The sequence below is a fragment of the Hippocampus bargibanti genome, linkage group LG10, assembly GCF_051943395.1.
Source record: "Hippocampus bargibanti isolate YZ-2025 linkage group LG10, ASM5194339v1, whole genome shotgun sequence".
NCBI lineage: Eukaryota > Metazoa > Chordata > Actinopteri > Syngnathiformes > Syngnathidae > Hippocampus > Hippocampus bargibanti.
In genome coordinates, this window is record NC_142743.1 from 3,851,046 (window position 1) to 3,876,725 (window position 25,680).

A 25,680-nucleotide genomic window follows, 5' to 3' on the forward strand; every position below is an offset into this window, starting at 1 on the left:
GACGCACAGAGAACACAAGAAAAATGGATAAGTGGTTAGGAATCAAGCCAAAACCTCAGCCCCAGAAGAAAGCATCGTGGAAAGAGTTCACATGGCTTGTAGCAGACGACGCAACGCAAACATTGCATTGTGCAACATGCCGAACCGAGTAGGTACATAAATTACTTAATTTTAAAGTGTTGTTCTGATATATTTTCTGATCATCAATCCTAAATACTTTGCAACAATGGTTTTTTTGCGATTAGTCGTCTTATTGTGTTTCAAGTTGTGAAAAATGGGGCAGGCAACTTTATTATGGCTGGGCAGGCAACTTTTCAGAGTTGTCTGCCCTGGCGTCCGGTAACTTTCTGTCATGAGTTTCAGACACTGGTTATACACCATGTGTGTCAAAGTAATTTTTTTTGCCACAGGCCACGTTGTCGTTACGGATTCCTTTCGGGGGGCGTTATGAATTTGGGAAATCCATTACAACGTTTCATCCCTTCACATATTACATCTGGAGCGCGCAACAAATTGATGGATAACTACTTTTCAAATCTGAAGTCAAGAATAATGACTGTCATTGTGGTTTACGTGGGACCATTTGAAAATTTGTTTGGGACTTTAGCAAGCATCATGACACTTGATTGATTTGCCTTCGCGAGCCGAATACAATGAGGTGGCAGGACAGATTTGGGCATCGGGCCTTGATTTGGACACCTGTGGTTTACACGTTTGAATAATTTCAAATGATTGATTTAAGTCAATTAAAGGCTGTTTTTTTACACTCACCCATAGTATGTATTTGAAGACTGTAGGGCAGGGGTGCTCATTACGTCGATCGCGAAGTTTGTGATGAAAAATTTACACGGGAGGGTCCAAACCTTTTCCCATGGGATATTTGGGACATATGTTCTCCAGTGATGAACAATGTAGGGAACCGTCACAAAAGAAACAAATGTCTAATTGCACGGTTCCGATTTCAAGCAATTGATGAGAAACAGAGTTTCCCCAGGGCGGTTTCTGTCACTGGAATTGGCGGTGGTCTGTCAGGAGTAGCGTAGTGACCCTTGAACAGGCTTATGATACCACTTGGGATGGCATCCATAACGATGGCAAAGTCCTTAGGGGTCACAGGGATTTGATGCGTATTGAGAAACTCAGCATAGTTCATTCAATCATTGTTTGTTTTAAAAAGTTGCTTTACATAAATGATACCCAAGTCAATCCATCTCGACAAAAACAGTGATTTGTTTTTGTACAAAATATGACAGTTATTCCAGATCATACATGAATGTGGAGAGAAAGAATGCTTATACATTAGGCACCAGGCTAATAAAACTTGTTTATGGAATTTTGATAGGTTAACAGGCAATTTTTCAACCCTATAATTACATTTCAGCAAGAAAGACAGACCACCAAGTCGGGAAAACATGGATTTTGGAACGAAATTCCAGATTGCATCAGGGCTACACAGATAATTATGCAGCCAGTTAATCTTAAACGTATAGTTTAGAGAAGTCCAAAAAAATTAGGCCTCCCTCCTTTAGCGTCCTGGATATGACAGAGCTTCTTATATGAGTTTTATTTTTCCATACAAAGTTATACATTATTTTGTCCATTGTCTTACATGTACTTGGATCTAAAGCCATTGTAGGATATACAAACCGATAGATTCCCTCACTTTTTGCTCGCAGTATTCTTCCGTTTAGTGATAGATCCCTTTGTAACCAGTGATTAAAGCGCTTTTTGGTTTTATCAATTATTGGATCGAGGTTCAGATGACAACGCTCTTCGTCTTCTTTGGCAATGACAACACCTAGGTACGTCACTTGATTTTTTACAGGTATGTTGTATAGCATAGAGTAGACTCATTACATGACTTCACAGCTAACAACTCACATTTATTTATATTTAGCGAGAGACCTGACACTTTGGAAAACTATTTAACCAGAGCTACGGCCTTTGGAATTTGCTCAGAATTTTTCAGGAAGAGTGTGGTGTCATCTGCCACCTGGCTAATCACAACCTGCCTGCCCCGTACTTCAATAGCTTGGACCTCGCTTTCAGTGACCAACAGTGATAAGATTTGTGCTGAAAGTAAGAATAAGGAGAAATGGAACAAACTTGACGGATGCCACGGGAGACGTTGAAGTGAAGGGAGATTATTTACAGACAGTGGCTTTTTCAGTGAAAAGGGCGCGTCACAACATCCGTGACACTCTGACGAGGGCGGAAGTATACGCCGAAACATGTAAGATAATTGAACACCTAAAAAACACTGAGTAAAGAATCTATTGCTGTTGTCTGTGTCTTTGTGCTGTCATATTTATTTAGTTTTTTTGTTGTTCTTTTGACTTCAAGATTGCGCCGCGAGAGTGGCCTTTCCAGCAGCTCATGTACGTATATTGTTTTTCTACTTTCATTCATTTCATCACTTTGCTGCTGTGAAATGTAAATTTATCCACTGCGAGACTAATAAAGGAAATCCAATCCAATATTAGATATCTATTAGAGTCTACTAGATATCTAATTTTGGATACTAAGTAGACTGTATGAACTTAACACAACGTAATGCTCAATGTTGACAGTGGGAGCTTTATGTTGACATTTAAACCGGGCTTCAAAGTCTTATAATTCGCAAACACTGAACAGAAGCGACACAACGTCATTTGCTACATTTATACTCATTAAAAAACGCCAGTCTTTTTCTAATAAATATCCACTGTTTTTTTTTCGCCTTCGGCAGTTTACTTAAGTTTGAAAGAGTCACAAATTTGCATGTCGCCGATGTCGTCTTATTGTGATGAAAAGTGTGCATCTGTGAAAATAATGCGTGCCACGTACGCGCAACAGTTGGCGGATTTACTCACCTCCAGATTAGAAGACGCGATCTCAGCATTAGGAGAGCCGCCGCACGATCTGAGTTAATTTAGGTGGCGGCAACGCGCTTGTTGAGCTTTTCCCAAGCTGGCCCCACCCCCATCTGGCGTCACGGAAGTGACGCCTGGCCGTTGATGATTGGTCGGATTCTCTTGTCAATCATCCCTGCCGGATGTTCCATTTATTTCACGTCCAATGAAATTAAAAACATGGGAAAAGTGGACAGTTTGTTTTGTCTTTAGTTTAGCTTCGTGATCATGTGAACACGTTGACGGTCTCGTGCCAAAAGCTCAGCCTTTGCTGTCAATCTTTTGACTCTTTGTTCAATTTGTTAATGTTAGTAGAAAATAAAATACGTACTTTATTTGAATACACAGGGAATTGGATTCGCTCGTAAAGTATGTTCTTTTTTCTGTTAGTTTTAGTCACTTGAGTGCCTGGCTTCCCTGTCAATGATTCTCAGCAGTTACTACTTTGATGTCCATTTTTTCCTCACTCCAATTTTTTTTATTTTTTGGGGGAGGTCGTGTTGCACTGTAAAACATGACGAGTAAAAAAGATTTTGTGGTTAAGCTGGATGGTTTTATTCTGCTTTTGTTACTGACCAAGTGCTTCTACCTACACCAGATTAAGATGATTGACAGCGTTGTAAGGTCTGTGGTCACAAAGAACGCAGGAGAGGGCGGGACACACGGGCTTGCCCGGTCTTGTCTTCACAGCTGGGAGTGGCGCGGGCGAGCTGGCCCAGTCACTGGGACAGGAAATCCAGGGCGGTGTCTCGCTCCTCCACCAGCTCGGCGGCCGTGGCATCCATCTTGGCCCGGGAGAAGTCATTGGTGCTGAGGCCGTCCACCACCTTCCAGCTCTGGTTCTGGAATTGTTTTTTCCCAAACAAAGATATATTGAAATGAAAAAATGTTTTTTCAAAAGGGGATCCAATCTCATGGAATCACTTTCCGTACTGACTTTGATCTGGACAGGGAAGGAGTAGATGAGGTCTTCTGGGATGCCGTAAGAGTTTCCTTTGGCATACACCCCCATGGACACAAATTCACCCTGAACACAAACAAAAAAAAGCATCATCCAGACATAGGAAGAGAAGAAGTAGAGGACTAAGTCGATACAAGAAGTAGAAGAAGTAGTAGAAGTCATAGTAGTAAAAGAAGTATGAGTAGCAGTTGCACAAGCAGTAGAAGAAGTCGATGAATCAGTAGGAAAAGTGGTAGAAGAAATAGTAGTAGAAATCATAGCAGTAGAAGAAATAGTTGTGTAAGAAGTTATAGCAGTAGAAGAATATGTAGTAGAAGTAGAGGAAGAAGAAGTAGTGGGAAAAGGCATAGTAGTAAGTAGAAGAAGAAGTGGTAGAAGAAGAAGTCGTAGTAGAAGAAATCATAGCAGTAGAAGTAGTAGAATAAATAGTCGTATAAGGAGTAGAAAAGTAGATGTAGCAGTAGAAGAAGTAGAAGAAGAAATAGCCGTGTAATAAGTCATAGTCGTAGAAGTAGTAGTAGAATAAGTAGTTGAAGAAGAATAAGTCATAGTAGAAGAAATCATAGCAGTCGAAGTAGTGGAAGTAGTAGAAGAAATAGTCGTATAAGAAGTCATAGTAGTATCAGTAGTAGAAGAAGAAGTCGTAGTAGAAGAAATCATAGCAGTAGAAGTAGTGGAAGTAGTAGAAATTGTCGTGTAAGAAGTCATAGTAGCAGAAGTAGTAGAAGAGGAAGTTGAAGAAGATGTAGTAGAAGTAGTAGTAGAAATCGTTGTATAAGAAGTCATAGTAGTAGAAGTAGATGTATATGAAGATGTAGTAGAAGAAGTAGTAGTAGAAGAAGTGGTAGAAGTAGTAAAAGAAATAGTCGTATTACAAAGTCGTAGTAGTAGAAGTAGAGGTAGTAATAGTAGATGTAGTGGGAAAAAAGTAGTAGAAGAAGTTGCAGTAGAAGTAGCAGAAGTAGTGGAAGTAGATACGTCTGTGTAAGCTCTCAGTCCTACAGGAGTGGTCCATAGATGAAAAGGTTTCTTCAGCAGTCATCTGTACTTTTTTTGAATGAGTCGGACGTTTCGCTTCTTATCCAAGATGCTTCGTCAGCGAACTAAAGTCTTACTGGTAGTATCGGCCCGGTATATATATATCCCTAATGTCCAGACATAGCGGCGCCGGGCACTGCTAGGATAGGTCCCTACTCTCAGGTTACATCTGTCCCAACCCCAGCAGAATTTCTTGTTTTTTAATTATGATGAAAGTATCGTCCACAAAACTAAACTGTCTAGGTTTTGTCCCCGGGAAGGATGTGAGGGCCTGTTTCTCCATCTCTTCCATGTACAGATTAGCCACTATGGGTGAAACTGGCGAGCCCATAGCACAACCATGAATTTGTTTGTAAAATTTCTCCCTAAATTGAAAATGCGTAGTATTACTTTTCGGCAGCATGAATATGCCAGTACTGACTTTGAATGGGAGGAATGTCGGTGCCATTCGACTGCCATCGCTGGACACCAAAGGGGCCATTGTGCTATTTTTGCGCCTGTAACGGGCAGCATCTTCACAGCCCCGCTTTGTTTAGCGGAAAGGTCAGTGCTGTTGGACAGTCTGCGGCTGGATGGATGCATGGCTTGAGGAACCCGCGATAAAAAGAAAGGAGCGTCAGCGCAGAGCGCCGATGCGTATGTGGAACTGTTGCGGCTTGGAATTGAAGCAGATTTATGTGGAACAGGGGATGTGAGAAAATCTCTTTTCGTCAATGGATGCTACAGCTGTGTGTTTGCTTTCAACATTTAGCTTGTAGTCGACGTGCACATTCCACCATGATGTCCCTGATCCACTGGTGGAAAGACGCTTTGATCCTCTCCTCTTTCATCTAGAACTGCTTCATGTCATCACAAAGAGGGTACAGCAAGTCCTGAAGAATGAATGTCTCTCTGTGTCTTTGTTTTGTTATATTGTCTCTATGCTGTCATATTATTTGTTATTTAGTTTTTTTTTTGGTTCTTTTGACTTCAAGACGGCGCCGCGAGAGTGGCTGCCTTTCCAGCAGCTCATGTATTTTGTTTTTCTACTTTCATTCCTTTCATCACTTTGCTGCTGTGAAAAGTAAATTTCTCCACTGTGAGACTAATAAAGGCATATCCAATCCAATTAAGGCAGATTTCCAATAATTGGCAGATGTGGTCCGGTTTAAGTTTGGTTCTTTCATGCAGACAAACATCCGCCAGCAGTCTCGTCCTCACCACTTGAGACTGCTGCTGGGGTTGGGACAGATGTAACCTGAGAGTAGGGACCTATCATAGCAGTGTCCGGCGCCGCTATGTCTGGACATTCGGGATATATATAGGGCCGATACTACCAGTAAGACTTGAGTTCACTGAAGAAGCATCTTGGATAAGAAGCGAAACGTCCGACACCTTCAAAAAAAGTACAGATGACGGCTGAAGAAACCTTTTCATCGATAGTTGTAGTAGAAGAAATAGTTGTATAAGAAGTCATAGTAGTAGAAGAAGATATAGTAGAAGAAGTAGTGGGGAAAAAAGTAGTAGAAGAAGTCATAGTAGTAATAGAAGTATGAGTAGGAGTAGCAGTGGCACAAGACGGAGAGGAAGTAGAAGTAGAGGCGCTCCGACCTCCTTGGTTCCGAACCAGAGGTCCCTCATGTGGTCGCAGATGGCCTTGGCGGCTGACATGGCGCTGGACAGCTTCCTGGCCTTGATGACGGCGGCACCACGTTGCTGCACCGTCTGCACAACAACAAGGTGAGAAAGCTACTGGTGGTCCAGCACTCTCAAGGACTTCTTTTCCTTCTGCTCACCGAGATGAAGGCTCCCCTGAGCCAGGCGTCGTCCTTGACGCAGTCGTACGCGGGCGTCTTGGCGCCGCGCACCTCCACCGTGGCGTGGTGAACGTCCGGGTACTGGGTGGACGAGTGGTTCCCCCAGATGATCACGTTCTTCACCTTGTCCGAGGACACGCCACAGCGTAGCGCCACCTGTGGTGGGAGGAGCCGCCACGCCGTCAGCAGATGGGTCACTTAGCGGTTAGCGGTTAGCGCACCTGCGAGGAGGCGCGGTTGTGGTCCAGTCGGGTCAAGCACGAGAAGTTTTCCTTGGGGATGGACGGAGCCGACTTGGAGGCGATCAGGCAGTTGGTGTTGGCCGGGTTGCCCACCACCAGAACCTCAAGAAAGAAGCGAGGCGGTGAGGGCCCGAGAAGCGTCCGGTCGCTCTCGCGGCTTCGCACACCTTGACCGTCTTCTTGGCCAACTTGTCCAAGGCGGCGCCCTGCGTCTTGAAGATGGCCACGTTGGCCTTCAGCAGGTCTTTCCTCTCCATGCCCTCCTTCCTGGGCATGGAGCCCACCAGGATGGCCGCGTCCACGTCCTTGAAGCCCACCTCTAGTAGATGTAGTGGGAAAAAAGTAGTAGAAGAAGTTGCAGTAGAAGTAGCAGAAGTAGTGGAAGTAGATACGTCTGTGTAAGCTCTCAGTCCTACAGGAGTGGTCCATAGATGAAAAGGTTTCTTCAGCAGTCATCTGTACTTTTTTTGAATGAGTCGGACGTTTCGCTTCTTATCCAAGATGCTTCGTCAGCGAACTAAAGTCTTACTGGTAGTATCGGCCCGGTATATATATATCCCTAATGTCCAGACATAGCGGCGCCGGGCACTGCTAGGATAGGTCCCTACTCTCAGGTTACATCTGTCCCAACCCCAGCAGAATTTCTTGTTTTTTAATTATGATGAAAGTATCGTCCACAAAACTAAACTGTCTAGGTTTTGTCCCCGGGAAGGATGTGAGGGCCTGTTTCTCCATCTCTTCCATGTACAGATTAGCCACTATGGGTGAAACTGGCGAGCCCATAGCACAACCATGAATTTGTTTGTAAAATTTCTCCCTAAATTGAAAATGCGTAGTATTACTTTTCGGCAGCATGAATATGCCAGTACTGACTTTGAATGGGAGGAATGTCGGTGCCATTCGACTGCCATCGCTGGACACCAAAGGGGCCATTGTGCTATTTTTGCGCCTGTAACGGGCAGCATCTTCACAGCCCCGCTTTGTTTAGCGGAAAGGTCAGTGCTGTTGGACAGTCTGCGGCTGGATGGATGCATGGCTTGAGGAACCCGCGATAAAAAGAAAGGAGCGTCAGCGCAGAGCGCCGATGCGTATGTGGAACTGTTGCGGCTTGGAATTGAAGCAGATTTATGTGGAACAGGGGATGTGAGAAAATCTCTTTTCGTCAATGGATGCTACAGCTGTGTGTTTGCTTTCAACATTTAGCTTGTAGTCGATGTGCACATTCCACCATGATGTCCCTGATCCACTGGTGGAAAGACGCTTTGATCCTCTCCTCTTTCATCTAGAACTGCTTCATGTCATCACAAAGAGGGTACAGCAAGTCCTGAAGAATGAATGTCTCTCTGTGTCTTTGTTTTGTTATATTGTCTCTATGCTGTCATATTATTTGTTATTTAGTTTTTTTTTTTGTTCTTTTGACTTCAAGACGGCGCCGCGAGAGTGGCTGCCTTTCCAGCAGCTCATGTATTTTGTTTTTCTACTTTCATTCCTTTCATCACTTTGCTGCTGTGAAAAGTAAATTTCTCCACTGTGAGACTAATAAAGGCATATCCAATCCAATCCAATTAAGGCAGATTTCCAATAATTGGCAGATGTGGTCCGGTTTAAGTTTGGTTCTTTCATGCAGACAAACATCCGCCAGCAGTCTCGTCCTCACCACTTGAGACTGCTGCTGGGGTTGGGACAGATGTAACCTGAGAGTAGGGACCTATCATAGCAGTGTCCGGCGCCGCTATGTCTGGACATTCGGGATATATATAGGGCCGATACTACCAGTAAGACTTGAGTTCACTGAAGAAGCATCTTGGATAAGAAGCGAAACGTCCGACACCTTCAAAAAAAGTACAGATGACGGCTGAAGAAACCTTTTCATCGATAGTTGTAGTAGAAGAAATAGTTGTATAAGAAGTCATAGTAGTAGAAGAAGATATAGTAGAAGAAGTAGTGGGGAAAAAAGTAGTAGAAGAAGTCATAGTAGTAATAGAAGTATGAGTAGGAGTAGCAGTGGCACAAGACGGAGAGGAAGTAGAAGTAGAGGCGCTCCGACCTCCTTGGTTCCGAACCAGAGGTCCCTCATGTGGTCGCAGATGGCCTTGGCGGCTGACATGGCGCTGGACAGCTTCCTGGCCTTGATGACGGCGGCACCACGTTGCTGCACCGTCTGCACAACAACAAGGTGAGAAAGCTACTGGTGGTCCAGCACTCTCAAGGACTTCTTTTCCTTCTGCTCACCGAGATGAAGGCTCCCCTGAGCCAGGCGTCGTCCTTGACGCAGTCGTACGCGGGCGTCTTGGCGCCGCGCACCTCCACCGTGGCGTGGTGAACGTCCGGGTACTGGGTGGACGAGTGGTTCCCCCAGATGATCACGTTCTTCACCTTGTCCGAGGACACGCCACAGCGTAGCGCCACCTGTGGTGGGAGGAGCCGCCACGCCGTCAGCAGATGGGTCACTTAGCGGTTAGCGGTTAGCGCACCTGCGAGGAGGCGCGGTTGTGGTCCAGTCGGGTCAAGCACGAGAAGTTTTCCTTGGGGATGGACGGAGCCGACTTGGAGGCGATCAGGCAGTTGGTGTTGGCCGGGTTGCCCACCACCAGAACCTCAAGAAAGAAGCGAGGCGGTGAGGGCCCGAGAAGCGTCCGGTCGCTCTCGCGGCTTCGCACACCTTGACCGTCTTCTTGGCCAACTTGTCCAAGGCGGCGCCCTGCGTCTTGAAGATGGCCACGTTGGCCTTCAGCAGGTCTTTCCTCTCCATGCCCTCCTTCCTGGGCATGGAGCCCACCAGGATGGCCGCGTCCACGTCCTTGAAGCCCACCTCCACGTTGTCGGTGGGGATCACCTCTGGGGGGGAAATGGGGGTGGGGGTTCCACAGGGTGTGTGCAAAATTGCAAAGAGCCACAAAGCAGTTCAGATTTGGGTTTTGAGAGTTCAAGGCTCGAGGGAAGACATTTCAACAGCTTGTTGAAATGTCTGCGGGATTTGGTGCAGGTAGCGCCTGCCTGAGGGGAGACATTTTATGCCACAGGTGTCAAAGTCAAGGCCCGCGGGCCAAATCCGGCCCGCCACATCATTTTTTTCGGCCCGCGAAAACAAATCAAACTTGTTAAATTCCATGATCATTACTAAAATCTGAGCCAAAATTTCATATTTTTGGATGTCAACCACAATAAAAGTCATTATTCTTGACTTAAGATTTGAAAACGAGTTATTCATTAATTTGCTGTGTGCTCTATATGTAATACAGTAAAGTCTCGTTATATCGATATTCAAGGGAGTCCGAAAAAATATCGATATAACCGGGACTATCGATATATCCGACCCTGTTTGCATGTAATTTTCTCCGTGCGTGCATAGAAATAGTATCGATATAACCGGGACTATCGATATATCCGATATCGATATAACGAGACTTTACTGTATTTGAAGGGATTTAAACATTCTAATGGGTTCACCAAATTCATAACGGCCCTCGAGAGGAAACCATAACTACAATGTGGCCCGCGGCAAAAAATGACTGACACCCCTGCTTTATGCAAAAAGCTATCCATTCTATCAAGCCATCAATGACCATCACAAAGGTAAATAAAACGACTTTATTATACAGTACAGTTTATTTCTTTAATTACAATACCATAGCACATTTATTATACATAAAATAAGGTATATTTTGTGTAGTTTTAAGTTTTAGAAAATTAGAAAGTAGAAAATGATGTTTTATGGGGACCTGGCAATGGATTATTCTCATTTTAATGGTTTCCTATGGGAAATTAACGTTTGGGATACACACTTTTCGCCGTACACACTGTCTGGGAACCAATTAAGTTCATAAACCAAGGTATCACTATACTTTAGCAAAGGAGATTAGGTAAAGCGTCCACATAGGGCGGCAACATCCGAAGTTCGAAGGTCAAAGGTTTGACGCCAGACGATAACAAGCGTGCCGGCGTCATTATCAAAGCGGACTTCAGTCGCAGTTGACGGCCCCCTGGCGATCCCGGCTGCGATTGGCCGGCGTTTTAGCCCCCCTACCCGCCCAGTATTATCCTTAAACCCGGCAATGGGGGGGCGGTAACAAGGACGGCTTACCCCTCAACAGCGGGAGGGCGCAGTCCTGAAGCTCCATCACCACGCCCTGCAGGACGGGCACCATGGGGGGGATGTCCAGCAGCACCAGGACCAAAGGCTGATGCAGACAAACACAAAAAGGACAAGTTCAAAGGGCTTTGTGGGGCCGCCGTTGACAAATATTAACGACATTGCGGAGCCTTAACCCCTGAAAAAATAAATACAGTCAAAATTGGGGTTTTCACCATCATCCGTTCCGGAAACCAGTTATAAAACCGATTTGTTGAAAAACCGAAATGGCACTACCCATTATAATCAATGTTAAAAAAAATAATTGGTTCCAAATGTGGAAAACAACTTTTATTAATGCAATTTTTAACTATTTGACAACATTTGCGGAGATCTCAGCCAAACACATCTGCTTCTTCGTAAAAAAAAAAAAAACTACTGTGGTGGTCACAAGGAGATGCAGGTACGGAGAAAAACCCAGTTTTTCACCATAATCCGTTCCGGAAACAGGTTTGTTCAAAAACCAAAACAGCACTTCCCATTATAATCGATGTAAAATAATAATAATAATAATAATAATAATAATCGGTTCTAAATTTGGAAAACAACTTTTTAATGCCCTTTTTAACTATTTGACAGCATTTGCAGAGATCTCAGCCAAACATGTCTGCTTCTTTGTAAAAAAAAAACTAAAACTAATGTGCCGGTCACAATGAGACACGGGTATGGTGAAAAACTTTTTTTCTCCACCATAATCCGTTCCGGAAACCAATTTGTTCAAGAACCAAAACAGCACTTCCTATTATAATCAATGTAAAAAAAAATGGTTCCAAATCTGCAAAACAACTTTTTTAATGCAGTTTTTAAATCATTTGACAGCATTTACATAGCTCTCAGTGAAACTTGGGTGGAAAAACGGGGACGCTGGTGGAGGGTCGTGACCAATCTGCAATGGATGATAAACCAATCAAGTTTTTTGCTTTGCAAACTCACCTGCTCCTTCCCAAAGACGTCGCCCTTGGCGATGCTGTAAAGCAGCGAGTAGGCGATCTGCCCGGCGGCGCCGGTCACCACAACTCGGATGGGATCAGCCTGTGGTACAAACAAACATGGCAGCTCCTCATCTCATCCTCCGTTCGTATTTTGACGAGTGCCACACATTAAAAAAAAAAAAAAAACAACAACAACAACAATCGGGAGGAGACTTGTTCTGACAGTTTTGATGTCTTGCATTGCTGGAGAATCAAAACGATGGCTTCAGATTCAGAGAATATGCTTTCTTGTTACACATCCAGTTATGAATATGATTCAAATAGTTCTGAAGGGGAAAGCATACATGTTTGCAATCGATTAAAGAAATCCTTCCGTGTCATTTTGAGGCATCTGGACTGCAATGTGAAAAGAGGCACAAAATGGCCACTGAGCTGTCGTGAGGAATGAATCAGCCCGTTTCCACAGGCTGATAAATTCCTTCCATGCAGCTTGGACGCCCTCTTCTGGCGGCTTTCGAGTGCAACACAAGGTTTTCAGACCAAACAAGTACAGTGGGACCTCGGTTTTCGAACGACTCACAGTTCGAACAAATCGGAGTCCGAACAAAATATTTGAGAAATTCTTGCTTCGTACTTCGAACAACAATCGCATTTCAAACGCCAGTACGACACGTGAGTCTGTACGCGAGGGTGGGATGCTGAGCGGCGTACGGGTGTATCACTCTCTTTGTGACCAACTGTTGTCGCTTGCGGACGTGCTGCGTTTTGCTCTTGCGTTTAATATAGGTGTACGAAGAGTTTTAGCCCCTAATCATGCCTCCAAAGAAAGTAAGTGTTGCTACAAGTGAAAAAAGAAAAGTAGTGCGTACGACTATTGCATTTAAGAAAGAAATGATAGCAAAATATGAAAGAGGTGTGCGAGTGTCTGATCTGGCGAGGGCAGGGGTGCTCACACTTTTTTCAGCAAGGGAGTTACTTTTGAAATGACCAAGTCAAAATGATCTACTCATTATATTTATTGAGAAATATAGTGAAGATTATTGCAATTTATGTTGATGTATATCTGCATATGTTGCACAACACAACATCATTATGTCAATTGTTTGCCATTACCTGAGTTCACTCTGATAACTGGCAGACGAGACAACCGAACTTGAAAATGTCATCGTGAAAAAAAGTCATCCACTCATTCCATATGAAAGTGACACGTTTTTTTCTTCTTACTTGGTCCAGCTCTTCCACTTTTTTATACTCTATCTTACGTTTAAGGGGAAAAACCGAGCGAAAAATTAGGATGTAACTAACGACATCCTTGTTCACTTTGCAACGAAGGGGCGTTGTTTGAGCTCGCAGTGAGTCTCTCAATGAGATGTCATTTGATTGGTTCTCCGGTGTATCAATCAAATAAAGGGATGGCTGATTGGCTGACGTCTAGTTTTTTTTTTCAAAAGAACTCCACTTGATTTGTTATGCGTCAGTTCTGACAATGTCACATCACCTTGACTTGCGATCTACCTATAGTACCATGGAGATCGATTGGTCGATCACGATCGACGTATTGAGCACCCCTGGTAGGGAATACAGCATGGCGAAATCTACGATCAGTACGATATTAAAGAATAAGGAGGCTGTGAAATCTAGTGATGTGGCTATGGGAGTGAGAGCAAGTGTCACTGGATAGATATTTTGAGAGAAAAGAACATCCTGTAGCCGAGTCATCCGTAGCAAAGAGATTTGAATGTGTGAGCACCACTCAGACAGAAGAGCTCCCCGAAGTTTTTCTGGAAGGGGACTCTCCTTCCAAACAATAAATTTGCTCCGTCCACCTATGCCTTCTGCTGACCACCACAAAGGTAAAAAATCCTATTCATAATTCTTTTCTTTACGAACGTACAATTAGCCTGGGTTACACTTATGTTTATGTTATTTGTGTCTTTGCCATTTTGCTTAACATTTTCTGAGATATACATTGCTTTTTATGTATTGGTCAGCATTTCAATGTGCAATTTCATGCATAAAATAATGTATAAAATACTGTACTAAAAAGGTAAACATTCAGCGTGTTGGAACGGATTAAAACGATTTACATTATTTGTAATGGGAAACATGGTTTCGGTGTTTGAACAAATCGTTTTTCAAACAGGGTTCTGGAACGGATTATGGTCGAGAACCGAGGTATCACTGTACATCAAAACACATTGACGTGATGGAAGGACTGCTACAACGTGTTTTTTTCGGTCAGGGGCGTTCCTTTAGTGACGTCACGTACGGACTTATCACCAACTCAAAAACAAGACTTCCTGAATATTCAGCGGGAGTCTTAAAACGTAAAATATAGCTATATGCGGTGGAATCTTATTAAAATACGCTCAGTAGAAGTCATTTGAAACCATTTTACGAATTATGGACACAACTTGTCCAGAGAAGTCCGTTGTCCTTTAAAGTCCAACGATTCAACGTGCCTCTCGCATTGTGATCACAAGTGACTTTTAGTTCGATCGTTTTTTTTCTCCGATTTTACCTTGAAAGGCCCCTGCCGCACGATCGCGTGGCAGCGGTCTGGTGACGTCACATTTACTAAATATTTTCACCTTTCAGCAATCGATCAAGAGCCACACTTTCGCCGTGCGATATATTTTTTTGTTGCATCTTCCGTTCTTGCGATCGCGTCACTGAAACGGGTCGCGTTGGACGATCGATGAATGAATTAAATGTCATTCAATCGTGTTCTTGAGGGTGAGGAGGTGGATTTTGTTTCGCGCATTTTAAAGCTTGCCAGGAAAATGGAAGCGAAAGGACATCTGTCGTGATATTGTAGTTCGTTGGAAGGAAGGAAGTGTTGTTCTTACCATGTCAGACGACGAAGAGAGGAGGACGACGAGCGACAAGAAGACGGTGAACTGAGCCGCTTGGAGGCTTGGGGTCACCTCTGGCGAGGACAACGCCTTTCTACTCGCGCGCGACACGTGGGACTTGAAGTCTTTTAAAGGGACAAACGCCTGCTACCCACCACGTCATGGACACACTGTCCCATGAAGCACCGCGGTTCCCATCCGCGCCCATTGCTCCAAACCGGCCTCGTGATCCGGAAACGTAACGCCATGTGTAATTCAATTACATCACCGAGGAGCTGTACTACTCATAATAGCGAGAATAATAATCATCATCGTAACAGTAATAATTTATCAACATTTAAAACGTCGTATAAGGTGTCTTCATATTGTAACGTCCGGTGCTTGTGATTTGCATGTTTGGGACCCGACAACTAGTAGTCCGCGAGAGAGCCTGAGGAGAATGTCTGAGCGTGAGTTCTGTCACCAACAACTGCTCCGTTTGCTCAATAAAAGCCTGACCAGCTGTGCCAGCGACTGTGCGTATCCTTTATCACGCCGAGGGCCATTATAATATGTTTGTCTACTTTTTCCGAATCAGAATCATCTTTCTTGGCCGAGTAAGTCGAACGTTCACGACTCAGTTACTGATAATTTTGTTTATTTGACTCCTAATGAAGAAAAAATCCCTCGCTATAGGTCATTTGCTGGATCATTTTTATTTGACTCTTATTGTGCCGATGACCATTTTATAGTGAGTTACTTTCGGGTTGAGTGAACGCTGGCGCGTCTGGTAAAGTGTCCTTGAGAATTTTGAAAGGCGCTTATAAATTATTATTATTATTATTATTATTATTATTATTATTATTATTATTATTATTGTTGTTGTTGTAGCAGTTGAGGAAGGAGAACACACGACTGGCTGGAGCACGTCTTTATACCAACTGCTAACAAGTGGATCTGACCTGAATATCGAAAAATGCAGTAAGATACTCTCAACCTAAACACGCCCCCGCTGTGCACCTGCTGGGTGAGATTCCTGGTCCTCGTGCCCGCCTATTATTATTATTGAGTTCCGTCACTTGGTGACTTCCGGAAGCAACAACGACGGAGGTGAAAATAAACAAAATGGCAGTGATGCATTCAAGGACCCTGCATCCAAACCGTAAACGGCAATCGCGATTTTGCGATGATGTCCAAGGTCGGAGCCGGCGCTGACGGATTGTTGCGCGCATAGACTCACCTGCGACGAAAAGGCCCGCGCCATGAGATACATGGAGGTCAGCAAGGTCAACATGATTCTTCAATCACGCCCACTCAGCACAGGTGACGACGGATATGAAGATGACGGCCAACGTCCTCCTTCCCGCCACTTCAAACAGATTTTGACAGAGACGAGCTGCGCATGCGAAACGCCTGCATGAAGGTGAGGCGCCACACACGCACACACCCAACCCGTCTGGTCTGTAATGAGATTTAAAGAATAAAAATAGATGCTACTAAACCGTTTTGGTGTCAATGATTGTTTCCAATTATTAGCCAGATTACAATGTTTGACTTTGCGAACAATTCTATTGAATTGCAGCTTCTTCCCCCAAGCCATTAACTCTTTGAACTCTTTCAACAGTAGCCAAAATGGAACTGTATAGTGCCACTTAGCAGTTTTTTTGACAACGATACTAGTGCAGCGTGTTCTACCGGAAACAAATTCCTTGTGTGTTCTACATACTTGGCAATAAAGATGATTCTGATTCTGATTCTGATTCTCATTTTGAACAGGTCAGTTGTGACCAAAAACAAAAGAATCATATTGGAGGGGGCAACTAAAGTAACTTTTTTTCTAATCATGCCAATATGTATATTTGCTAGCTAGCTATCTATTAGTTATCTTTTTGCTATCTAGCTTTTTATCAATTTGAGTTATTCCGGGTTGAGTGAACGTATGAGTGAACCGCTGCTCACCCACAGACTTATCCTGTGACTGTAAAGTGACTTTTGAAAGGCGCTTAGAAATGAAATGTGTTAGAATTATTATAAAATGTTTATTTTTAATTTTAGGTTTTATTCTGGCTGCATTTAGCTTGTAGTAGACATGCACATTTCACCATGACTCCCTGATCCACTGCTGAAAAGGACACTTTGATCCTCTCCTTTCATCTAGAACTGCTTCATGTCACAAAGAGGTTACAGCAAGTGCTGAAGAATAAATGACTGTCTTTGTGTTGTCATGTTATTTGCTATTTTTGTTGTTTTTTTGACTACAAGATGGCGCCGCGAAGAGTGGCTGCCTTTCCAGCATCTCCTGTATTTTGTTTTCTACTTCTTTCCTTTACTCTTCCTTTCATACCTTTGCTGCTGTGAAATTTAAATTTCTCCACTGCAAGACAAATAAAGGTACAGTGATACGTCGCTTTACGAACCCCTTGGCTTACGAACTTTTCAGTTTACAAACATTACATTTATGAAAATTTTACCTTGACATACAAACTATTTTTCGGGATACACACGAGCGCCACAATGAGTGATGTGCCGTTCGCGAACGAGCCTGTTCTCCTAAAAGAAAATGGCACCCGGCTTGTTTTGGTCCTCTATTCCCCGCCCCCAGTTGTCAGTCTAAAAGCCGCACGTGTTTGGTCAAGAACGCAGCAGTGTTGGGGGGGGGGGGGGGGGGGGTGTTACAAACAGAGAGAGAGAGTGAATCCATTCTCCAAAAAAGAAAATGGCTGCCGACATTTTTTTGTCCTCTATTCCCCGCCCCGTCTTTGGTTAAAGCCACGTGATTGCATACCTGTCAACATTGGCTAAAAGCTGCCCTTATAAATGATTACAAATCCCGTATAAAAGTTGTAGTACGCCGTACATTATTTGAAATGATAAACGCTAACACAAGCGGAAATGCAATTTACCCCGCATGCGCACATTATGCTTTCATAATCGACCATAGGCAGTGATAAAAATTATATACATATGATCCGAGTATTATTTTTGCTCCTCTTATTGATTGCAATTCCCCATATTAATTAAGCGATAATAAACCTTACAAACACAACACAACATAATTATTTACTTATAGCAAGAATAAAAACAGAGATAGATTGGCAACATTTTCCACGTGTCCGGCAGTTTTAAAGTGGCTCTTTAGATTGTAAAATCCACTTGCAACTTTTACGTCCTTTTTACACGGAACACAGAACGAAAATTGAGGACCTTTTGTCGACGATCTTATCCATCCATCTTGGAGATTCTCCCATTGTTTTTGGTGGCGACCCGATCCTAGAGTTTTTCTCTTCTTACTCGGCGGTTCTCCCATGCTTACTTCTACATTATAACTAGTTGATTCCTCGAAAACAATTTGTGAAAACAATGTAACACGCATATCATGCTTCATCGACAAAGACTCGATAACCGTAGACATTTTTTTATCGTATAAAAGTTGTTATACGGCGTACACAATTCAAAATGATGAAAAAAAATATATAAAATACGCAGAAAACATAAGTTGACAGGTATGATTGCTCAAGAATGCGGCAGTGAGGGGAGGTTGTTTAAACATAAAAGAGACAGGCAGATGAGAGTGACAAAATGGATAGAAAACAGTGAAATTTGGACTCGTTTCAACTTTTGATAGTTCAAAGGCAGACTGTAGACTGCAAGGTTAAAATTCCCATCAATCAGGCTCCACAAATAACTGGCACCAGCCATTAGTTCAATTTGAAATGAAAAGACAAGCAAGGGAACCATTGCAATATTACAACTTCCAAGATGTACAACCCAGAACTCCTTGAGCCATCGACCATCACAAAGGTAAATAAAATGACTTTATGATACAGTAGTTTATTTCTTTATTTAAAATACCATAGCACATTCATTATATGTGTTTTAAGGCTTACACAATTAGGAAGTAGAAAATTATGTTTTATGGGGGCCTGGGAACAGATTATTCTCATTTTAATGGTTTCCTATGGGAAATTAATTTTTGGGATAAACTTTTCCACATACACCCTGTCTGGGAATCAATTAAGTTCGTAAGCCAAGGTATCACTGTACATCCAATCCAGTTCATGACTTATGTCAGCCATTTTAGTCCATAATGCAAGTTAATATTTCGTGGCATTATGGGCAGACATCTTCATTCAAATGTGTGTGTATAAATGGACAGGCAGTGAAGTTTGTCACTTTAATAGAATACCCACGTGTCAGTCAACAGATACAACTTTTGCTGCTCACGTACTAAACCACTCACATCCATCGTGAAGATATATAAATAGCCAACCGAGAAGAATCATGAAAGACATCAAATAATCAAGTATTAAGTTAGGGGACATCAAAATGAAAAAGCATACAAAATATCGCAGAAGTTGGGAGGGGGGGGGGGAACGAACAAAATCACATTGTTAATCAGTAAACAAAAGCAAAGAATCAGCTCTGAGACGGTCAAACGGGGACAAGACGGGACGGCGGCCATGACGCCAAGCTGCCAAGGAGGAAAAGCATCCTTTCACAGCGTTTGTGGCAGTACACAGAGCCCAAGATGGCCGCTGGAGGAAAATGGCGCCGCCCTACTGGATGCAGCAGTTGTTGCGGTGGCTGTTGGAATCTTTGAAGCGCAGCCGCATCTTGGGACGATATTTCTCCAGGTAGAGAAGCTGCTTGCTGTTGAAGGCGCCGCGACGCTTCCTGGGCCAAACACAAAAAAAGGGGGAAAATATCAAACATGGTTTCTATTTTAGTGATGTGTCGTTCGCAAACGAACCGGCTCCTTCAAATGAACGACTGGAGTCAGCTCCCATTAGGAGTCACTCTTTTTTCTGACCCATTCAGTTAAAGCCGGCACGTGATTGGTCAAAATCCGTGACAGTAGACAGGTTTTACACACATACACACGTGCAAAAGCGCACGCACACACACAATTTAGTTTTTCATGTTGTGTGTTCAGTACAATATAAAGCCATATAAATAAGAAGAAATGATATACAGGTAACATCCGAGTTACGACCGGGGTAACGTTCCGACAAAACGGTCGCAAGTCAAAATCCATTCAACATGGCCGACATGACATAGGATAGTATACGATGTCAATCTGTTGGTTTTAAGCAACATTTTCAATTGAATATTATCTGTTTACAGTTCATTTAAAAATTTGATCACTTTTAGTATCATTTTTATCATTTTATGTTTCGTATTATTGATTTTTATTACTGTATCTGTAATGTATACAAAACTGTTTACTGTACAGTTTATTTATAAATGTTATACTGACCTTTTAGTGTAGTTTTTATCATTTTATATTTCATATTATTGATTTTTATTATTATTATTGATTCACTTTCTGGAATATTTGTTTGAGAAGGAAACACTGCTAACGGGACTCACTGCCGAATGAACTGCACAGCGTCTTCGTACTTCATGCCGCACTCGATGAGGGCGAGGGCAACCAGGACGGGAGCTCTGCGGGGAGAGAAGATTGAGCAGGAGGCGTCGAGGTGGTTTCGAGGAAACTACAGAACCACCGACACTCACCTGCCAAGGCCCGCCACGCAGTGGACGGCCACGCAGCAGCCGGGCTCCTCGCGGAACTTGAGCTTGAGAAGGTTGAGCCAGTCGTCCACAATCTGATTGGAGGGAGGGGCTCCGTCGTCAAACGGCCAATCCTGCGGCAAGAGACGGACGGAGACGCTCACCCATAGCATCAAAAGCGACTCGCCCCCTTTTCAGATGATGAGAGAAAAGAAATCAACTCACCAGGACTTGAATTCCCTCTTTCACCACCAGGGCGGCGTCATATGTGGCCTCGCACACCCTCACCGCTGTGGTCACGCCATATTTCTTCAGCTCCTGCGGGTGACGTCGCACGTCAAACGTGAAAAGCGGTTGGACAAACGTAACACGTTAGATGCTCGAGTTCCCCGAATGCCTCGGCAAATATGCCAAGACACCCGAATTAACATTTTCTATGGTGAGTTTTATTTTTTGAGGGGTGAAATTTAACCTAAAATGCCTTCAAAAACGAATTATCGGAGAGATATGACGAGAAGCTATTTGCTTCGATTGTTTTTCACTGTATTTTCTGGTGTATAAGGCCCACCAACAATGAAGGTGAATGAATGGGGAAACGGCCAGGCCTTTGAAATGAATGAGGGAGCGCCCTCTGGGAGCCAAAGACGGTACTGCAGTCATTGGTCGCGCCTCCATAGAAATGAATGGGAAAGTGCTCTTGCCATTGAAATGAATGAGGCAGAGCGCCCCTGGCGGTAAAAGGCGCTACTGCGCCTTTAGCCAACTGAATAGGGAAATGGCCTACGCATTGAAATGCACAGGGGCGCGCCCTCTGGCGGCCAAACGGCGGCACTGCAGTCACTGGTTGTGCCTCAGAAATAAATGGGAGCGTTCTGGCCATTCAAATGAAAGAGGCAGAGCGCCCCTGGCGGTCAAGGCGGTACTGCGCCTCTAGTCAACGGAATATGGAAATGGCCTACGCATCGAAATGAAGGGGGGAGCGCCGTCTGGCAGCCAAATGCGGTACTGCAGCCACTGGTTGCGCCTCCACAGAAATGCATGGGAAAGTGGTCTGGCTATTGAAATGAATGCGGCAGCACCCCATCGTGGCCAAAGACGGTACTGTGCATCAATAGAAATGAAAGGGAACGTGGTCTGGCCATTGAAATGAATGAAGAGAGCGCCACTCGTGGCCAAAGGCGGTACTGCGCCTCAATTGGATTGGATTGGATTGGATTTGCCTTAATTAGTCTCACAGTGGAGAAATTTACATTCAACCGCTAGTTCCTTTTGTAGACAAAAGGCGGTACTGCGCCTCCATTCAAACAAGAGTTCCTTTTGGAGACAACCACCGATGCGTATATTCTTATACCTAAAGTGTTTGATACTTTTGCAGTATGTACGGTACTTTTTGTCTGGAACATTATTTTCTACTTATACGGTACTCCAGGGCAGCCCAGTAGAAGACCGGGTATCACGCGTGTTCACAGAAGCAGAGGTGGCGAGTTTGAGTCCCGCTCCGGCCTCCCTGTGTGGAGTTTGAAAGTTTTCCCCGGGCCCGTGTGCTTTTTTTTCTTCCAGATATTAAAAACAGCTCTTCAGCCTTTTGATGACATTCTTGCGATATGCTGAGAAAAAAATGGATTTGTCAACATAAACAGACTCACCTCGATAAACTTGTTGAGGGTGGCGTTGGTGGGGTTGTGAGTGATGAGGAACCTCATGTTCTTGTAGGTAATCTCCACCGGCGCGGGTCTGTTCATGCGCGCCATGGCAACAGGAAGGAGAGGAGGAAAAAAGAAGAAAAGAAGGGAAGCGCAAGAGACGCAGTTTGGCGTGGAGGCACGGGAATCCTCCGGGGGGGAGGCAGGGGTGTCGTCGGGGATCACTCAGGGCGCTGCAACTAAACGAGGCGGCTTCCGCCAAGCGCTTGGCCGGCAGGCGGGAGCCGACGGGGAGGGGCGGTGCGTCAGTCAAGTTACCCCATCCAGGCCGAGTGGTCGCTGGTTGCGGGAGGCGTCCCGCTCCTCCTGAAGCTCGGGCGCGTCTGGGCGGTGGCGGGGTCGGCCCCTTCACTCGTCTGCATAAGCGGCGTGCTGAGCCTGGCAGTAGTCTCCGCTGCCCTTCAGAAACTCCATAAATGTGCGACCCAGAACACCACAGAACTGCTGTGGGCGTGGGGGGAGAACAACACCAAACATCATTTCAACGCGTGAGTGACGTCAAGACCCCATTTTATCAGCGCCTGTACAAGTGGAGGCTTGACTCACGAGTAGCCCAACAGGGGATTTGGTTTTTATAATAATAATAATAATCCATTTCATTTCTAAGCGCCTTTCAAAACTCTCAAGGTCACTTTACAGTCACAGGATAAGTCTTTCTGTGGGCGAGCAGCGGCAGCTCAACCCGGAATTAACTCAAACAGAATAGTAAGACAAATCGATAGAACGCTAGCGAGCAAGCCAATAGATAGCTAATAGCTAGCCAGCCAGCCACATAGCTATTGTACGGTATAACAGAAAAGACAAAGAGAATTGATTTAGCACAATATTTCTTACTAAAGTTAGGTACGCCACAGTGACCTACATTCCACCGCGATTGTTTCTGTCCAGTGAATCGAGCGCACTCTGTACTCGCAGTCGTATATCATTGCATTTTTGTGAATTAAGTGATGGTTTTTCGTGGGATTTTCCAAGCTATGCAGCTAATGATGATGTATTACACGTTTCACTCCATGCTGGTTCTTGAAATTTCGGAATATGACAATGACAAACGGGGGAAAATTAGATTGAAGTTTACGCTCTTTTTGCAAACACTAGTTTATAAAGGTGAGTAAGTTGTATTTTTATAACTCGTAGAAGTGGTAGAATATTTATTTTCCTCCATAACTGCCAAGTTTCAAGCAAAAACAAGCAAGATTATGTATATTTCTCTAGCTTGCAATTTTCTTTCCCACTATTTGACGAAAATCTGCCTGCATTTGATCGTTGATATTTGCCAATTGACATTTTGAATTTTTTCTTGAGTTTTCTGTTCTTGTTTAGAATTTCAAAAGCTTTCCAGTGCTACCTTACTTGTTAAGATCTGCCAAAAATTAAGAACGTTATGATCTCGGTCAGAGATTTTCATTATTTTAACTGTGTAATTACAGGTGGAAAATCCCCACATATTTCGAAAATTAAATATTCCATTATTTCCTTATTGTTCGTCATAGAACAATAATCTATACATCATTTGAAAGCTATTAAATGCACTTTAATACGGTATTAGAAAATGTGTGATGAATTATTATTGATTTTTTTTTGGTCACGTCCCTGATTACATTCTCTCAGTGTTAAAAGATGTCTTCAACCGTCATCTGTACTTCTAAGGATGTCGGACATTTTGATCCACATCCGAAGACGGACTCAAGTTGCGCTGGTCAACCTGACCCTATATCCCTCAATGCTGCGCCGGACCTCTGCTCTGATAGCAGAGGACCACTTCCTGAACCTCTATTGTTCTCTCCCTGGCTCTGGTTTCACCTCATTAGCCAATCTGATTACTTCTCCAATCAATCTGATTACCTCTATTGTTCTATGTCTGGCTCTGGCACAGCGAGAGTGCTATCAGAGCACAGGTAGGTCTGGCCATTAGGGATTTAGGGCCAGGGTTACCAGCATAACTTTAGTTCACTGACGAAGCTCTTCGGATGAGGAGCGAAACATCCGACACCTTCAAAGAAGTACAGATGACGGCTGAAGAAACCTTTACCTCGAATTGTTGTACACATTTTGCTCCACTTACATCTTTTTTTTCTTGTTTGTTTTGGGGGGGGCTAAGCGTGAAAGATGCTGATGGTATAAATATCCTTGATTTGTTTTTGTTTTAAGGGGGAGGGAATGTCCAATTCCTTCCAGCTTAGGAACACTTCAAAATACAACGTTTCTGGAAGTTGTTCGAAAGGTGGAGAGTGTTTCTACCTGCCCCCAACCGCGTCAATGGCAACTGAGCAACTTTTTTTTTCTTCAAGGGTCTCGCCGAGCATCGGGAAGTAGTGCGCATGCTCAGTTTGGCGCACTCGTTCAATGGCGGAAGCTTGACGTCATCGCCAACAAAAAGCTCCGCCATGATGTCACCGCGCGCCGGCAAGTGTGTCATGAAGCTCTCGACGCAGGGCGCTTGTTCTTGACACAAAGTTGACTAACAGGGCGATCTTGTGTACTTCATTTTAAAACACATGCATCGTTTGGTCTCAAGGCAAAAACGCGTCATGAGAGCGGCCGGCGAAATCAGCTATTGTCCGGTTCAAACCGCATCTGGGCATCATGGCGGCTCCAGTGACAAAAGGGGGAAGCGAGAGGCCATATGTCGACACGCGCGCGAGTCTCGAATTCGTCGTAGCGGCTTTTCGCGATGTGTTACTAGAAGAGCTGTGGCTTAAATGTCAAAAGAAAACATAGCGGAGACATTGTCCTTCGTTCCGCCACCACGTTGAGTTGCCCGTCACGGGCTCCGCAAATGTAATGTCGCCGTACAAGGCGCCTTCACAAAACCACGGTTGGGTAAAAAAAACACCCAAATCACGACCAATAAACGAAATAAACTACCCGTTTTGATATAAGACAAAGCAGGCGAATCTCTCATTTGAAACACCTCGAGCTAAGCTTCTGCCATTCGCTTCCCATGAACTAAAAATCGCCTTTTTTTTAATCAGTCTGACAGTCGTTCTGGTATAAACTTGACATATACACAAAAACAAAAATGTTACTTACTGGGATATGCTTACTCATTGAAGATTGTAACTTAATCATACAGCCGGTCCTCAGGGGGAAACGTCAAGCGATAAAATGTTTCTTCACCATTCGAAGGCGTCGTTTACGTGTCCGAGAGGAGCCCAGTCTCTTCTCGAGAGAAAGAAAGACAAGTACTTCCTTTCGTGATCTTCTAAAGAAAATTTCTATTCAGGTGTAAACGGCATTACAGTCTAAATGAATCAACTAAGATTATGTCCATGTTTTATAAGCTAACATTTATAATATGCTATTTATTATTTCCCCTCAACGCATATAATTTTCTTCGAGGGGGCCCAGTCGAGTTTATTTTGAAGAACATGATCAGGGCGTTGTCGTCACTTCCTCTGATGCAACATGGATGCAGCTCTTCAAACCGCACCCTGAGATAAAAGTCCATCCATCCATCCATTTTCCGTACCGCTTATTCCTCATTAGGGTCGCTGGGGGGTGCTGGAACATATCTCAGCTGTCTTCGTGCACGAGGCGGGGGACACCCTGAATTGGTTGCCAGCCAATCGCAGGGCACACCCAGGGACAATTTGGAGTGGTCAATCTGTCTGCCATGCATGTTTTTGGAGTGTGGGAG

At 44.0% G+C, this 25,680-nt stretch overlaps 3 protein-coding genes across 6 annotated transcripts; all 3 read right to left on the reverse strand.

Annotated features, from left to right (window-relative positions):
* Window positions 1–3,422: 3,422 nt before the first annotated feature.
* LOC148892162 (malate dehydrogenase, cytoplasmic-like) lies at window positions 3,423–7,783 on the reverse strand. Its single transcript, XM_089006418.1, has 7 exons — window positions 7,771–7,783; window positions 7,096–7,247; window positions 6,908–7,030; window positions 6,666–6,842; window positions 6,481–6,594; window positions 3,829–3,918; window positions 3,423–3,733 (listed from the first exon to the last, which is right to left on the reverse strand). The coding sequence occupies exons 1-7, from the start codon at window positions 7,781–7,783 to the stop codon at window positions 3,611–3,613; spliced, it is 792 nt and encodes a 263-aa protein (XP_088862544.1). The 3' UTR covers window positions 3,423–3,610.
* A 1,099-nt stretch (window positions 7,784–8,882) lies between these two features.
* LOC148892163 (malate dehydrogenase, cytoplasmic-like) lies at window positions 8,883–16,180 on the reverse strand. Of its 2 annotated transcripts, none has more exons than XM_089005954.1 (7): window positions 16,067–16,180; window positions 11,994–12,092; window positions 11,013–11,109; window positions 9,591–9,766; window positions 9,403–9,525; window positions 9,161–9,337; window positions 8,883–9,089 (listed from the first exon to the last, which is right to left on the reverse strand). In XM_089005954.1, the coding sequence occupies exons 1-7, from the start codon at window positions 16,118–16,120 to the stop codon at window positions 8,898–8,900; spliced, it is 918 nt and encodes a 305-aa protein (XP_088862080.1). In that variant the 5' UTR covers window positions 16,121–16,180; the 3' UTR covers window positions 8,883–8,897. The 2 variants fall into 2 exon arrangements, with proteins under 2 accessions (XP_088862080.1, XP_088862081.1); XM_089005955.1 differs by lacking the exon at window positions 16,067–16,180 and adding an exon at window positions 14,842–14,998.
* Window positions 16,181–18,986: 2,806 nt separating this feature from the next.
* ptp4a1 (protein tyrosine phosphatase 4A1) lies at window positions 18,987–25,228 on the reverse strand. 3 transcript variants are annotated; one of them, XM_089006617.1, is made up of 7 exons: window positions 25,074–25,228; window positions 22,302–22,484; window positions 21,987–22,074; window positions 20,566–20,658; window positions 20,344–20,474; window positions 20,197–20,271; window positions 18,987–19,500 (listed from the first exon to the last, which is right to left on the reverse strand). In XM_089006617.1, the coding sequence occupies exons 2-7, from the start codon at window positions 22,403–22,405 to the stop codon at window positions 19,383–19,385; spliced, it is 609 nt and encodes a 202-aa protein (XP_088862743.1). In that variant the 5' UTR covers window positions 22,406–22,484; window positions 25,074–25,228; the 3' UTR covers window positions 18,987–19,382. The 3 variants fall into 3 exon arrangements, with proteins under 3 accessions (XP_088862743.1, XP_088862742.1, XP_088862744.1); XM_089006616.1 differs by having other exon boundaries at window positions 22,302–22,487; XM_089006618.1 differs by lacking the exon at window positions 25,074–25,228 and having other exon boundaries at window positions 21,987–22,464.
* Window positions 25,229–25,680: the final 452 nt, after the last annotated feature.